Below are 16,388 nucleotides of genomic sequence, written 5' to 3'. Positions count from 1 at the left end.
ATATATATATATATATATGTATATGTATATATATATATATATGTGCGTGTGTCAATCCACTCTAACCACAATGATGAGTAAAGGTTACTCGTTAGCTGCTGTAGGTTCAGAAATGCAGTGTGGCAGAGAGCAAAGCCGAGGACGCGAGTCACAGCATTCAGTCACTCAGCCAGAGCGCTGTGGGATCAAACCAATAATAAGGCAGGCTGTTTCTCCAGACCTGACATGTGCCGCTGCGTGGAGGTCTGGAGACAGAGATAAGTTCTCACTTGCTCTCTTCCTAGAAGTCAGAAATCAACAGGGGCTACCCTGACATAATAGATATCTGCTAAAAAAAAGGGAGATTAGAATCCAGCCTATGCAGGAGTGGCTGAATAAAGCCATTACTGCAAATACTGTTATCTTAGAAACAAATTCTTGCATTCAGAGATATATCTTTTTCTCTGAGAAAATATGTTTACCCATACAGTAGTACTTGTCTGAAAACAATGCATTAGGATTTTCAAACCCCTGGCACCCGTTGTTTGACTGCGTTTCATATGACAACAAATAAAGATGCAAATGCCTGGATCTGAGAAGGATTCTTGTCATTTTTCAAAAAATACCCTTGTAGGACTTAGTATTCAGATTGCATTTTTTGGAGGGTTCACTAAACAGGTCAAACAGATGACATGCACATCAGTCATAAGCTTCAAGCTGCAGGGAAATAATGTACTCCTTTATGGATATATAAGAGAAATGGCCCAGGGCCAAACCAAGCTCAGCATATTTAATGTGCCTTTGTGTGTGTGTGTGTGTGTGTGTGTAGATAGATGAGAGAGAGAGAGAGAGGGAGAGAGAAGTCAAACTTTTTCTCACTCACTCTCTCACAGCCTCTCTCCTTCCTTGATGAATTATCAATGCTTTGAAGTAATCAGTATGCAGAGGCCAGATTCAAAGTTGGGATCACAGTCTCATCCCTGCAGACACATGAACTAGCACTCTCAGACATTTTGCTGCTCACTCTCCATGTGTTGAGTTGGAAAACATGAATATGCATCTTAATCCTGTTTGGCTGCAAATGCTTACAAAAGTACAGATTTTAAAAAATGTACAGAAGGGCTTGGCTTTTGCAGATGCATGGCATCTCCTGAGTTGCTAAGCTGTATTTCAACTAAAAGTGCTGAGTTTGAAATACAGTCATTCTAGAGTCTACAGCAGTCCTATACATATAACACAACCATTAAAAAAAAACATTATGATACTGTGTAAATGAAAATGAAAACGGGATGAAATACTTTTCAAATCCTTCTCAACCTATTTTCGATTGAAGACAGGTCAAATTTAATGTTCAAACTGATAAAATTTATTGTTTTTATTTTTAGAAAATATACATTATACACCCTGAATTTGGTGCCTGCAACATGTTTTAAAAATGTTGGGACAGGGGGATGTTCACCTCTATGTTCCATTATCTTTCCTTTTCACTGCACTCGGTAAGTGTTTGCAAACTGAGGACACTAACTGTTGTAGCTTTGAAAGCAAAATTATTTTCCCATTCTCAACGTTAACCTTCAGCTGCTCAACAATCCGTGGTTTCTGCTGTCCTGTTTTGCCACACATTTTCGATGTGAGACAGGTCTGGAATGAAGGCAGGTCTAGTAGCTAAACTCTTTCACTGCAAAGCCATACTGCTGTAACACATGTAGAACGCAGCTTGGCATTGTTCTGTTGGAATAAGCAGAGACTTTCCTGAAAAAGATGTTCTCTGCGTATGTTGCTCCAAAACCTACACTTTTCTCAACAAAGTCACAAAGTAGGTTAAAAAAAGAAAGAAAAGAAATACAACCACACAAGACAGTTACAATAAAACGGACAAAAAGGACAGCAATACAGAGGCAGTGAAGAAAGTAAAAATAAATTAGGTCTCATAAACAGGAAAGAAAACAATTTAATTAAAAGTAATTTGTTGTTCTCAATGTAGTAGTTTTCACTTTGTATGGTGGGGTCTTAAATTGCATTTATCACAAACTGTGTTTTCTGACAATTGTTTTCTGAAGTTCCTGACTCCAAAAAGACCTGACCTGAGCTATCGAAGGTCACAGGCAGTCGGTGTTGCTTTTTGGCCCTGGTCCAAAGTGCTTAACCTCACCCAACCCTCAATTGTGAGCAACTAAGTCTTTCAACGATGTTCCATTCATATGATGATACCATCTGTTTTTTTGTGGAAAAACAAGTGTTTTTTGAGCATCCCACAACTGTCCTTGTGTTTTGTCTCCCCTGTGCCAACATGTCACTGGCATCAAGTTCAGATTAAGGATATGTTCACAAAAATCAGTTGATGAGGCAGAACTTTAAATATACTATCTTTGTACTGTTTCCATTTGAATAAAAGTCAAAAGCAAATCTCACTTCCTGTTTAATTTATGTTTTGTGTCCCAACTTTTTTTTTAGAGTCAGGGATGTACACACAAATGTTACAGATTTAAATTACTGAGCAACAGACTAAATTTAAAGAAGTTTTTAGATTCACTTAGCAACAGATATATATGATAGAGCCAAAAGGAATCTGATTATTCCTCCTCCACAACTCATACTCTATGTGGAAAAAACCTCAGTCTCAGAATGAAATGTATTGACGAATGCTTGGAATCTGTCTTCACAGTTGCATCACATGGCCTGTGTACATTTAGTGCTGTTCAGTGACAAATGTATGCGTTTATAAAGTAATGTACATTACACACAGTAATGGTCAGTCCTATGACTACATTGTGAGCATTGACACTTAAGGTTTGAATTTTACTAATGACAAAGATTTATAAGGACTAGCACCTAGGAATGCTGGTGATTGTGTTGTGCTGGCTCGCTAATGCATAGATAATAGCCTTTTTTACACCAAATGTGATCAGCACTTTCTCCCCAGTTGTTCCATTTTGCAGTCTCATTTATTTGCCTTGGTAAACCTCAGTGATTTATCACAGACCTGCTTCCACTTTGGCTACTATGGAAAGAGGCTAGCAATAACAACGTGTTTAGGAGAGCCAGGTTCTTTACAGAAAGTAGTTGTTTATCATATTGAATGTAATTTATAGTGCTATGGCTCTAAAGTTGTGTCAATTTCACACTCTGGGTCATAAGTAATGGAGCTAGTAAATGCTATTATTAAATCAAAAGCAATTCTATACTAACACACATTAAATGCTAATGTTACATGATGGTAATCGCTCACACACCTGCAGGGGGTTGTTTTGAGAGTGCCGATGCGGAAAAATGATTGTCATGTGTTGAGGGATGACACTGCTCATCATAATTGCAGTAGACATGGTACATTTATGAAGTGGAACCTTATCCATTTCATGTCTAGATGACATTTTTTTTTTTTTAAATACATCATAACAACTCAGGACAACAACACGGATACAGCAATGCACCTCGATAAAAAAGGACAGCTGGTCTTGTAGTGCTAAATGCATATATCTGACCATAACAGACAAATACTATCCTTTAAAGTTAAGCAGGATATAAATCAGAAAGCAGAGTGCACACTGACTTACATGAATGACTATAAGCGACTGCAATGTGGCCATTTAGAGGAGCAAATGGCTGCACGACTGTGTTTCCAGCTGCATGGACACAAACACTAGCAGTCTGTTAGCTGGATCGCAGATGCTAAACTCCCAAATGAGACCATGTTTGCCTGCCTGAATACAGCCACAAGCACCAAATTCTGTCATTAGCATCAATTACAGAGAGCGAATGTACTTCTTTATAAAAGGGCTCACGGGTCTCTGACAGTTTTTTTTTGTCATGATCCACCATGTGTTCCTAAAATACAGCAAACCATCTCATTTCCCACTGATCATAAGCTCTTACATAAGGTCAGCTATCAACCCAGTATCATAACTGTACACAAGAAATGCATGCAATCATCTCATTGCAGATATTCCTTGCAAAAGAATGATTCAATAATCACTTGGATGCAAAATGAATCAATTCAACAATCAACACAAAAGGGCTGCCTACAGTCAGTGGTACACCAGTGGTGGAGCTTTTGGTGCAGCACAGCAGTCAAATAAAAAGAACACAGCCTTTCAAGCTTGGAGTGTTGTGCATGAATATTTTTAGTGGCATTTGTTTTTATTTCACTTAGTGCTGACCAACAAACATAAGTACAAGTACTTTAACCTTCTTGATATTTCATTTCTGTCTGACTGATATAATGCAAGACTGATTACGATGACAGTGAGACACTCTTGAGCAGTCATGCATCCCAAGGGTTATTATTATGCTTGCAAAGATGATTCGGAGAAGGTCTTAACGTAGTAAAGAGCATCAGACACCCCACTTGTGGTTCCACTCAGATCATCATCTTTATCATCAATGCTGTAGCTTTGACTCCAGGGCTAGAGGTTGACTCACTTTTCATTTAATCAAAATGTAAATTGGAGGTTCCATTTCACGTATGAATGATGAAGTATTAATTTTTGTGCTTTACCAACAGGTAGGATACAATGCTTCTCTCAAGCCCAGCATTGTTCAGTATTAGTTTTTAGAGACTAATGAAGTTGCTTTTAGGAATTAAGTCTGAGTCACTGCTTACAAAATAAGACCTTGATGTTGCAACTTGGAGCAACACCAATAATCCCTGTTTCACATCTCTGCAAGACTGTCTGTTTCTATCTGGATTGTAATTCAGCTTTTAAACCTCGGCCCTGGTGTTAAATTCCATGAGTTATTCATAACTTTCATTAATTTCATTAACTTGAGGTAACCAAAAGAGGCAAGCAGAAAAGTGGTTGAAGGAGCTTTCCTCTAAAAAACACTGAATGTATGCGACAAGTTGTAAAATTACATGCAGGCATATCCCTGTTAAGAAACCCATTTGAGAAATTACCTGTTATTTCAACTTCCTCAAAAAAAATTCAACAATTTTATGATTTGCTTGACTGGATTATTATACCTCTCAGTATTCCATATTTTCCACTATTTCAATGCACAGTGGGAACCCTGGTAACAAATGCCGAGATATAACCTTGTATTTTTTATTTCAAAATGATTTAATATAAATTCAAGATCAATAGAAGAGTGAGAGAAAAAGCAACAGGATACCTGATTTTTAATTATGAGTCCAACATTTCATGTTCTTGATAATATTACATTTAGGGAAGACACACAATTTACCCCACTGTGCAAATAACCATCTATCAGATGTTGACAGAGATGTCATCAAAACTATTTCAGTTTAAACATAAGGACACTTCCCCTACAGACCTCTACAATTATCTTTTAATTATACTGAAATTACAAAATGGTGACTCACGCAAGCACTGAGGCAGGTCTCCGCTCCATGTTCCATTCCCTGTGCAGGTGAGCACAGCAGGGAAGGACAGCTCATAGCCAGATAGGCAGCTGTAGCTCACACTGGTTCCCCACTCCAAGACTGAGCCCTCCTGGAGGCCATTTGGTATGGGTGGGGGTGTAGGACACACCACCACTGTGAGGTGAAAAAAATGGAAAGAAAAGCTTATAAAACTGAGGTACAAGAAAGGCAAGTTTGAATCAAGACCAGGTTCAAATGGACAATGGGACCAAAATATGTCAGCTATGAAAGAAAATCAGGTGCTAAATTTCCAAATGTAAAAATTACAGCAGAGGATTACATAGATAGCATAATGGGCAAAGGACAGAGGGACATTTTAAAATCTATATTTCAACTATATTTAATAAAAGACATAATTGTCAAATCATGAAGTAGTTGGAGGGTTGAATATAAATCCTGTACTATGTAGAGGGTACTGTGTATGGAATCAAAATATGAATTAAAGCAAAAATACTTTGTGATATCAATTCAGTGACATTGAGAATATTTGCTTCTACAGCACTCACAAGAATAAAGAACCATAAAAGATCCTTAAGAAAACACTCTTGCTTTCGTCCAACTTGATGCAAAAGTAAAATAGCTATTGCATGTAACTTAAGGATAACAGACAATATTAAAGCTTGGAGATAATTAGTATGATTTATGTGGATATATAGGGATATAGTTATATGTTGGGTCTTTGCATACAGTTTTGATAAATGGAGTTGTTGGTGATATTAAGAGGGATCTGTGGTGTTAAAATGTTTAAAATATAGTAATAAAACCATTTTTTAACCAATAAATTGTCATTCGCACAGGTTTAATCTTCCCATTTATATCCACAGTGCTAAAATATTATGTCCCAGAGTGGCTATGCACTGCTCCTTTTTAACACACAACAGGAGATAAGTTTTATTTTTCATGCAGGTTAAACATGAACATGTTTTGTCAGTCTATCGTTACACTGCATGCTTCAAATTATAGTGCTATATTTCAGATATCAAGAGGCAATAGGGATTGCACAAATTCTCCATAATGTGAATTACAGCTGAGTGAAAACTAGGTCTCTAGCCCAGAGAAATGGTCTGTGTTTTGAAAGTGACTGTGTGGGATTTTTCAGCTATTTCTGTTTAGAGTACAATGAATAATTTCTGTGGGAAATGAGGGGACATCTTGCATCTGTGTAAGCCATAAACTTTCTGCTCAACAAATGTAATAAATGAATGCATAATAAAGCTTGAAGTTTGTTCTGACACACTTGGAGATGAACCCGTGGGGACGCAGATGGGATATGGGTTTTAGGGATGTGAATAAATTATAGCAGTTGTTTTATACCATTACTATCGTCCCTCAACACCCATGATTTCCCCAAGTCTCTCTTTCTTTTAGACGCACTCACACATGCTGAAACACTTGAACAAAGATCTGCAAATTGAAGCAAGGCTATATCAAAGCTTTGCAACTGTCAAGCAAGATCAGATGTTTAGTTTACAAATCCAGTTACTTAAACTGTCATGTTAACACCATGGCTATCAAGTTATGTTTTAGTGTTCAGTATGACAGTACAGACATTTTAATTTGCTAAATACATGACAAAAATATACAGATGCAGCAAAGTGAAGGCAGCCTCTGTGGACATCTCATATTACAAGTGAGAAATCATCATTACCCCACTACATCTTTACATAGCAAATTGCTGTTTGCTGCTATAAAGGTGTTCAAAAATTTATATATAGAATATTGATGTAATAGTGTTCTGTACTGTATATTTAGTCACCCTCCACTCTTGTAGGTTATTTGACTCATAAAATCTGTTATTTAGTTGCAAAAGTTCAAGTCTTATTCAAGCTTAAAATCCAGTAGATTTTTTTTTTTTTAAAGTGACAGCTTTATTTAATTCAAATATATAGCTCTTCACACTTGCTACACTAAAATGTGATTAGTGACAGTTAGAAAGGTTTAAAAATAATCAACTAATTGGGACACAATATCTCAACAGCAAAAATAAACCACTAAAAAAAAGCTGGTGAAATAAACACAGATGTGTTATTGCATAGTAGCTTCCTTTGTTACAAACCAGATTAGCTTTTACTTATCATACCTACACAGATCATAAAAGCAGTCTTCTTGCCAGCTGTATAAAGTATAGTTTTTACAATATATGACACTTAAAATTTAAAGTTGACATTCTGATTATGAAAATGTTAATATAAATAACTTGACAGACAACTTTCGTGCCTCATAAACTTCAGCTCGGTTTTCTTTTCCTACCCGAAGAACCACAGTAAATGTGGAGCGAGCCACTGTGGGATATTCACACATTCTCTCCAAGGTGGAACCATCTTTTGTTCTTGCTTGGCAGTGGATCCAAAAAGATTTCCATATGGACATGTTGCAGTGGAAAACAGTATAGGTTTTAGATGTATGCTACATTTGGAATATTTAGGCCATGATGAATAGTGGTTATAAGTTAAGGGCAAAACCATACTGATGTTTTGCAATCTGTTTTTTAATGTTTTGTTTGATAATATAATTTTGACTCTCAAGTTCTCAAGGAGAAACAAGTTCACTTGAAATTGTTTCTCTTTGATGTTAATGAATTAGTAAAAAGTGCCTTCAGTTTGGGATTTCAATGTTGCTGCTCTGGAGGCATGGGAAAAAAAGCACTTCATTTTGAAACACCTCACTAAAATGCTCAGCTGTAAAACAGAACGTGTGTTTCGGTGTGTATGTGTGTCCTTACAGTATGCCTGCATGATAGAAAGAGAAAGGCAAAGGCAGAAAAAGACAGATGGGGCAAGAATGTGCGAGCGCACATGTCCAAGTAGGCAAATTACGCTGATTATTGTAGTCTGCCTACTAATCCCACAAGCACTGCATCAGAAATTACTTTAAATAAATCGAAAAAAAAGGCATGGGTGGCAGGCAGAAGTGAATGGGAAGCGAAGAGTGTCCCCATTTTCCTAAGTAGTTCTAAGCAGCATTAGTGCCTCTTAGCTGAACACGCCAAACCTGGGATTCAAACTGAATCCTTGCTGGGTGAGGCTTAGGATGTGTCATCAGCGGTGTGTAAATACACATCACACACAAATGGCATGGCTAGCACTGACACTCTCTCTCACACACACACGCACGCTAAGTGCAAAATTATGCACAGAGTCGGCAGAGTCAGTAAAACCTTTTTGTCTATTCTCAAACACCCCCACCCCCAACTCTTGATTTTCTTTAATTCATTTTACCCAAATGTGAGAAATAAGCACCACTGGAAAAGCAAGAGTGAGAGGAGGGAAGCTATGACTCACTAACTGATGCATACACGTCAGTATGTCCTGAATGTATGTAAAAAATCTGTCTGTGTGTGCATGCGAGAGACAGCTGTGTAAGTGAATGCTGTGATTGTATACGTGTGTGTGTGTGAGAGAGAGAGATTCTGAAGGCTAAGCTCCAGGGTTTTGCTTCTCCCCACACTACCCCCATCAAGCATAGCAGCATTGGGGCCAAGTGCCTGAGCTGTTGCAGGAGCTGTCAAGGATTAGAGCTTGGAGGTTAGGAGCTTCACACGCTTTTACACACACATGCATCTGCACACATACACCCATGCTTCTCTATGTGTGAGTGTGTGTGTGTGTGTCTGTGTGTTTCTCTCTCCACTTGAACTGTCCAGGGTATGAATTGTGCGACCATTGATTCATCCAAGAGCTTCAACATACCATGGAACAGGGCGTGTTAATAATAAAAGACACCCATGAAATATTACAAATCAGTGTCACTTTGGATGTTGTAAACTTCTTGGCAATGTCCTTGGGAGCCTGAGGAGGGCAAGAAGTGTGCAGCTTAAAACCACAGTTCCCTACGAGCTGAGCTAAGGAAAGGTGATGACAACTACTTCTGGGTCTATAACAACATTTTATAGAGTGACTACATCTAGAAATAAGAAAAAAAAGCTCAACAGGCTTCATATTTTCACATTCGTTCGTACTCATTCCTTTTCAAAGAATGAAAGAATTCTGTGGGATTGATTTTCTATACCTTCCTGAAACTTGTCGCCGTATATGTCTCTTCCTGTTCTGTCTGTCTGTGTGCATGTCAGTCTCTCACAGTCTGACACTTTTTCTCTCACATTTCATTTGTCCTCCACTATTTCTCAAGAGGCAAACAACATCAGCTTGCCACTGTGACTGAGACAGCAGCCTGAGAACAGTTCCTTAGCAACAATGAGCCACCATTCACCTTGTGGGTTCTACCCTTTTCCTGGTGTACTTTCAAACTGTTCACTGCACAAGTTAATCTTTCCAGCAATACTTACTTTTGGGCGTCGATGGAAGACACACTAATTTAGGCCTCCAGTTAAGCGTCATAAATCATAGAGTGATGTAGTGCTGGTGGGTGTACAACAACTACATCCACTTGGTGGATTTTCTAACTTCCGTATTAATCAAGCCCATAGAGTGCACACAAACTTTCAGAGTGAGGCAGCCAGTAATTAACTGCTGTAAAATTAGAGAGATCCTTGTTGAGATGAAGAGGACTTGTTAGCCATCCATCATCAAGTGTCAGAGCAACTTTTAGCCATGGTTCTGTGCCACCACAGGTGCAACTCCAGATGCAGGTGTGGGTGAAATCACTGTGTCCTAGATCAAGGGCTCTAAAAATGTATTATATATATATTCTGTTATTTTTAAAGCCAGCTGAGTGATGTCATCTCTTATCTAGGGTTTGTAATGCTGGGATGCCCTCTACATAATTTAGAAAACCAGATTCCAAGTGTGTATGAGTATCTGTCTCACAGACATCTATTTTTATACATTGTTGGCACTTGGGTTATCAGCACACTGAATATGACACTATCTGACCATATAGGAAGCTGTATGTCACCTTGTTTGCTAATCTCATTAGATCTCAGGGTGTAAGCGTGTACTTTATATTGTATATGACAGTGTGCCACAGAGCCAAGGTTGTTACAGCACGGGCTGATGGTTATCAAGGTTGTGACTGTGTAGTGTGGGTGGTGCTTACCTTGGCATGCTGGCATGATCCCACTCCAGGTGCCGTTGTTGGTGCAGGTCCTTGTGACAGTATTGCCCCCTACTATCATCACATACCCCGGCTGGCACATGAATGTCACATTCTGGCCCACTGAAATGTCATCTCCAAATCTAAGTCCATTTGCTGGGATACCAGGTTCGCCACAAGTGATCACTGTCACAGACATGAGGAACTTTTATCAGAAAATATCCTAAATGCTGTTGAGCAGTGATCAGAGCATACTGAAATGTAATATGAAATATACCATATAATACATTTAAAAACATCAGTATTTAAGCCTATCCATCCTGAACAAAGATTGGTGAGGTTACAGTCAGATTATTTTGTATTACTGTAGCGCTGTGGTGTTGGAAAAGACTTTCAGTACTTAGTTTGTTCGGAAATTAGCTTTGCTAAATGTTAAGTTAACTGGCGAGCCTGGTTAGTTTCAATGTAGAGAGAAATTAACCAGAAACAGGTGGTTTTACAGTTTTGCAGGCCCAGATTCACGTTATTACACATATTATTACTATTGTTTCTAGGTAACAAGTCTTGACATTAAACAAATAATTCGTACAGTATTACGTTGAAACAAAAATGAATGTTTGGAAGATAAGATGGGATGAATTTCAGCATTATAATTCAGAAATGACCAATTCTGATCTGCAAGAATTTTTTTAATAATTTTGAAGGTATTTCACTGATAATAGCCTATAATATTGTGAAGACATCATTGAAAAAAAAAAAACTTAACACTATCTCTATCACTACCTTTAAGTGTATTTCTCCATTGTTACACTTTGTTCTTGGCTTCTTGTTAACCTGTTCCATAGATTTCAGTATAATAATACTTACACCCGCCATTAATGCCAAGCTATCACCTACTTATTTTGGTAAATACATGGTATTATCTAATTATAACCTCTGTATTATCAAACTTTTATCCCAGTCTTACCATGTTATTTCTGAGCTGTAATATAAGATGCTACCAGTTATTACCATTACCAGTTATTGCTATTCACAATGGTGCATATTGTACATCAACCTTAGTGGCTGCCTATATAACACACAGCATATTTGTTTGCACATGAAGCATCGGGGTGTATGTTTATTATGAAGTTCAATCATGAAGGTAAGAAGATAAGAAAAATCACCAGAAGATGATGACAAAGCTGTAGTGAAATTAGTCTTTGACCAAGTGCTCACATCATCATCAGACAACATCTGTTGTGCGGTACCCCGACCTAAGCATGAGGCAGGTCTGTTTTGTTATTTTCTTATGTTTATCCAAGGAGACATTTGAGATATTTCTTAATTTTTGTCAAAATCAAAGGGAGAACTCAGTAAAAATGACTATTATGTTTGGGCGCTTCCTTCCCAGAGTAGTTTTTGTTCTATCTCTTTTTTCTTATTCGTATTCTTGGCTTCTTCTCATGGCACATTTTCTGCAAAGTGAACAGATGGCTGAGTGCTGGCCCAGTATATCGTCAGGTCTTAACCTAGTGCCATCTCTGATAAAACTGTAAATTGCCAGAATCTTGATTCGATTGCATTTCTGTGGGCCTTGTTTCATCTTACGATCCTAATTTGTGCCTTGTCATTACAAAAATCTTTGTGACTTGTTCGCCTAAATTAAAGAAGCCAGTTTGATGCATATGTTTGTCCCTGCTCACGCCTCCTCCCTTAAATTAATTCCTGTTTGTTTATTTTCAGTTGCTGCCAAGGATTTCAACACTTGGACGTATTAATCATCACTGTGTGAGACTAACTTTGTATCCTGACACAATACATTTGAGAGCTGTGAAGTATTCACTTTGCCACCAACTGAGTTTTCAAATTTCTGACAGTACATGCTTGCTTGCTCCAATGATTATTTGTTTACTTTCAAAATCAGCACAAAACTACACCAACAGGTAGGACAGCTCTCTGCAGTAAGCCAGGGGGAATTTGAGGGTAGCTGTACAGCGTTGATGTTTATCTGACGACAACATGTGTTGTACAGCTATCTGTTATGTATGTTTTCTGTTTAGCCTACTTGGGGGGAGTTCCATCAACTCTAGAGGTTCCTGCCACCTGTATCCTGTAATCCAGTTGGAACTGATGTATTTAAATATGTGTGTGTAGGCACTGCTGCCTTCCTTTAATGAAAATTGTTTGTGTAATAACTTGCCAGTCTTGTCTATATTCTTGGACTTAAACCTTGTGGTTTGTGAACTCTATTTTACGAATCAACCATAAAAGAATATATTTTCCCACTCACACTTAGAGTGGTATCTGGCAATGTAAAGAGTAACTTGCTAAAAATCTGACAAACAAAAAGTCATTGCATGCCAGCATACTCACAATGAGAATGCCAACATAATGTTTCCCACATTCACCTTCATAGTTCTAATTTGCAAAAGGTACTGCTGAGGTTGAAGGTGATATAATGTTTTTAAAGTAAGCAAAGTATTGCACAAATTAAAATGGGCGCTATATTAACTGCCAATGATCAATATTACACTTTATCCTGAGGGAGACATGAAAGCGTGAACCAAATTTCAGTGGTAACACATTTAACGCTTAATGAGACATTTCATCCAAAAATACAAAGGTCAGCCTCATGCTGATTCATCCTCTGGACACCATGAATGTCTCCCTGCCATTTCAGACTAAAGTACTATAAATAACATAAAAACTATTTGGGAAAGATCTCTGTAAGAATCCAAAGAAAAAACAAGCATTCCCCTACATTCAAAGACTATTCTGATTTTGACTGATGATAACGATACTAAAACACATTATCTTGACTAACCATCTTATGTCTCTCCACACATAAGCCAGAAGCAGCCAGCATGAACAAAAGGCAGCTTAAAAACATGTCAATTGGTTTCAACTACAAACATTTGGAGGAAGAGAAGAGGGAAAAAGTATGTTTGTAAATGTAAATGTTTACATGTGCTTGTCTAACTGCAGGAGGGAAAAACCCAGTCAGTCAGCACAATGCAGAAAAGCTTCAGGCTGTTGACCTCAACAAACTCTACAGCTTTTTCATTCAATAACTTCTCTCTTTATCCCTTACTCCATCATATTTCTGAACCATGGGCATCTTCTACTACTAAATGCACTGACAGGAATTTTGCTATGATATCTTCATTTAACCCTGTCCTTGAACCCCACATCCATGAAGAGAATCCAACACTGTGTTGGTGTTTAAACTAGCGGAGAGATTAAAGGGATGGAGAAGAAAAAAGAAGAGAAGATGAGGAGCACTAAAAACAGTAGATATAAATCAACAAGATCACAGCATGTTACAGGGCAAATAGTCTCCCCTTCTAATTAGTGTTTAGTTTTGATTTCATGAAGTGCTTTATGGCTTTACTTCACAGTTCACTGAACAAGTCTTTCGACTGCACTTCATTTAATTCCCCAATTCCTTAACATGCTCTATAAATTTCATTTATCAACCATCCAGAGAGTTTAGAAAAAAGTAAAAGAAGAACTTTTCTCTCTCCCCTTGAGAATGTTGTGTGACTTTGATCTGGTAACCTACATGATCGATTACCCATGAACCGTGAAAATGATTGCCTCCTTAATGAAGGCACACGGAGCCAATCTTGGCATCTTAAGTGTTGATGTCCCTGAAGTGACCACTAAAATTTAATGTGAGGTTATAGCATGCAGGAGGATAACAACAATAACTTTGGTGAAAAGCAGGACTGAAAGTGAGAAAAAAGAGGCAAAACCCCCCAAAAAGAGCTATTCAGCCTTCCTGTATGTTTGATCATTATCATTCAATCCAATTTCCAATCGTTCTCTCCTTCTCCCTCCCTCCCTCCCTGTATATATCTCTCCAGAGACTCATTTCATTCCAAAATTGAAAATTATGCCCATACGATTTATCTTTTCTTGTGATTCAATAACAAGCAAAAAGAATGAGGGAGCGCGAATATGGTGATTTTCAGAAAGAAGAACAATGTGTAATTTTGTTTGATAGTCATCCTGGTGCAAATTGAATATAGATTGGCATACTTCTTAATTACTGCAAGGCTCATTTGCTGAGATCCAGACAATAAAAAAGTGCCTGACAGTTTTGACGCTTTGCAGGAAAAGAAGCTCAAAGAGATTTATGTGCTATTTGAAATCTTACACCTTACTTTCGCACCACTGTGGATCACACAGAACGCCTCCCTTTGGTAGGAATAGGGAGCAAACTCATTTTCAGTCATGTCTGTATTCATTTTTTTAAAGGGCTTTTTGTGCTTTATAGCACAAATTATATGTTTCATTTGTTCAGCATCAGAAAGAAAACAAGAACAGTGGCTGATTCTGTCTCCTGTACTAACAGTGCAACATTTATTGTGAGCAACATGCCTGGCTGTGTATGATTGGTCAGTGGTGGCTCACAATCGCGATAACACCACGGTTGTTTTGGGTGTTGGGTGCTGTTCTATTTCTGAAAGCAATGATGACAAATTCTAAGTGTGATTTGGCAAACCATAATCAACCAAGAAACATTAAACACAACACATCTTATTGGTCAGACACTGATCACTTCACAATTTTCTTTCCAATTCCTTACATGAAAACTGTGCAGCAGAATGGCGTTTTAAAGGTAGGCCATTATATTCAAACTGAATTAAATGACTCTACAGTTTAACTGCCTCTCTACCTATGTGCCTGACTGGCCTTGAGCACTCTTATGGTGCACCCATTGTCTTCCTCAGAGTCTTCCATGAGTTCCATGTGCTGCACTTTCACAATTTCACACCTTGGAGAAGTTAGTTTAAGGTTGGATATTCAACAGACATTCACTCCAAAGTGAACCTTGGTGGAATATCCAACCTAAAAATAACTGCAGCACTGGACTGCTCTGTGCTGAAAGAGTGTGACTACAGCAGTAACAACAGACTGTCATTCAGCAGCTAATGCAGATGGCACAATGCACACATCTACAGCAGTGAGTAGCAACTGCTACATTCACACGCTTGTATTTATATGATTGTGGCATTTAAAAAAGCTATTTTATTATGTATCTAGTAGGCTCAAAACTAAAATAGTTCGCTGAACATAACAAACCCGTTGCTTATGCACAGTGAATCCATAAGACCAAGAGACACGACCTCAATACGCCTTTAGGTTTCTGTATGTATAAAACTCACTTGTGCAGTTGGGAGCTGTGCCAGACCATGTGCCATTTGCCAAGCACTGACGTGTGGGCGAACCAGTGAGAAAATATCCCTCCATACAAGAATACACGATGGAGTGGGAGAAAGTTGTGCCATCTACACGGGAAATACGGCCATGAGCAGGTGTAGCTGGGTTACTACACTGCACAGCTGCAAGACATGGGAGGAAAGAAAGGAGTGAAGGTTAGAGGTGTAAAATAGTAATGGATTTTCTATTTTCCATATCAGCAATTCACAGTCTGAGAGTTGCGAGCCCCCAAGTTAGCTGTAAGATGACTTCTGAAGGTCTAGAGGTGATAAAGGGCTTGGAAAAATACATAGCTTCAATACTGTATGAACAGTAATATTTATTTACAATATATGCATTTGCATTGCATTTGACCTGAGGAATAAGTTTCTTGACTGATTAGCACTCAGAACAGTCTGGAAAGGTCAGACAGAAATTGTCTTGTGTCAGAGTTCTGCCTATTGCATGTGTGCCTTACATCAGGAGATGTGAGGAAGTTTTATTTTTCTTTTTTAAAGAAGATGTGAAGCTGTGAACTCTATAGAGACTAATCTATAGAGTATCACAGCTTTATTAAGAGGGGCTAATGAGCAAAGCTGGTGCAGCGGTACACAAATCCCCAGCGCACTATTGATAAGTCATCAGTAAATAAAGTGCAGTTTGTGTATTGTCAATTCCCATAGCGCATCCACAGTAAGGACATTTAGTGCTGTCTAAAAACAAAAGGACGGTCGTGGGAGTAATGTCAACAATTGCAGCTAAGAACTTTTAACAACACCTGAACTTTTAGTCAGTATATTTTGCTAAATAACATTTTTTATTTAACATTTTTTAACAGGGTCACACAGTG

The 16,388-nt window shown here is 38.1% G+C and overlaps 1 protein-coding gene across 1 annotated transcript in view; it reads right to left on the bottom strand.

Moving 5' to 3' along the window:
• Positions 1–16,388, bottom strand: part of LOC124064859 (CUB and sushi domain-containing protein 3-like) — a 203,563-nt gene that overhangs the window by 18,787 nt on the left and 168,388 nt on the right. The window contains exons 59-61 of the mRNA XM_046399683.1: positions 15,505–15,681; positions 10,355–10,537; positions 5,300–5,473 (exon numbers count right to left, since the gene is read on the bottom strand). Of these exons, the coding sequence (XP_046255639.1) occupies positions 5,300–5,473; positions 10,355–10,537; positions 15,505–15,681 (534 nt within the window). The remainder of the gene's footprint in view (positions 1–5,299; positions 5,474–10,354; positions 10,538–15,504; positions 15,682–16,388) is intronic.

The sequence above is a fragment of the Scatophagus argus genome, chromosome 9 (genome assembly GCF_020382885.2).
Source record: "Scatophagus argus isolate fScaArg1 chromosome 9, fScaArg1.pri, whole genome shotgun sequence".
In the NCBI taxonomy this organism is placed as follows: domain Eukaryota; kingdom Metazoa; phylum Chordata; class Actinopteri; family Scatophagidae; genus Scatophagus; species Scatophagus argus.
Note: the sequence above shows the minus strand (reverse complement) of the source record. Positions and strands in the feature narration are given on the sequence as shown.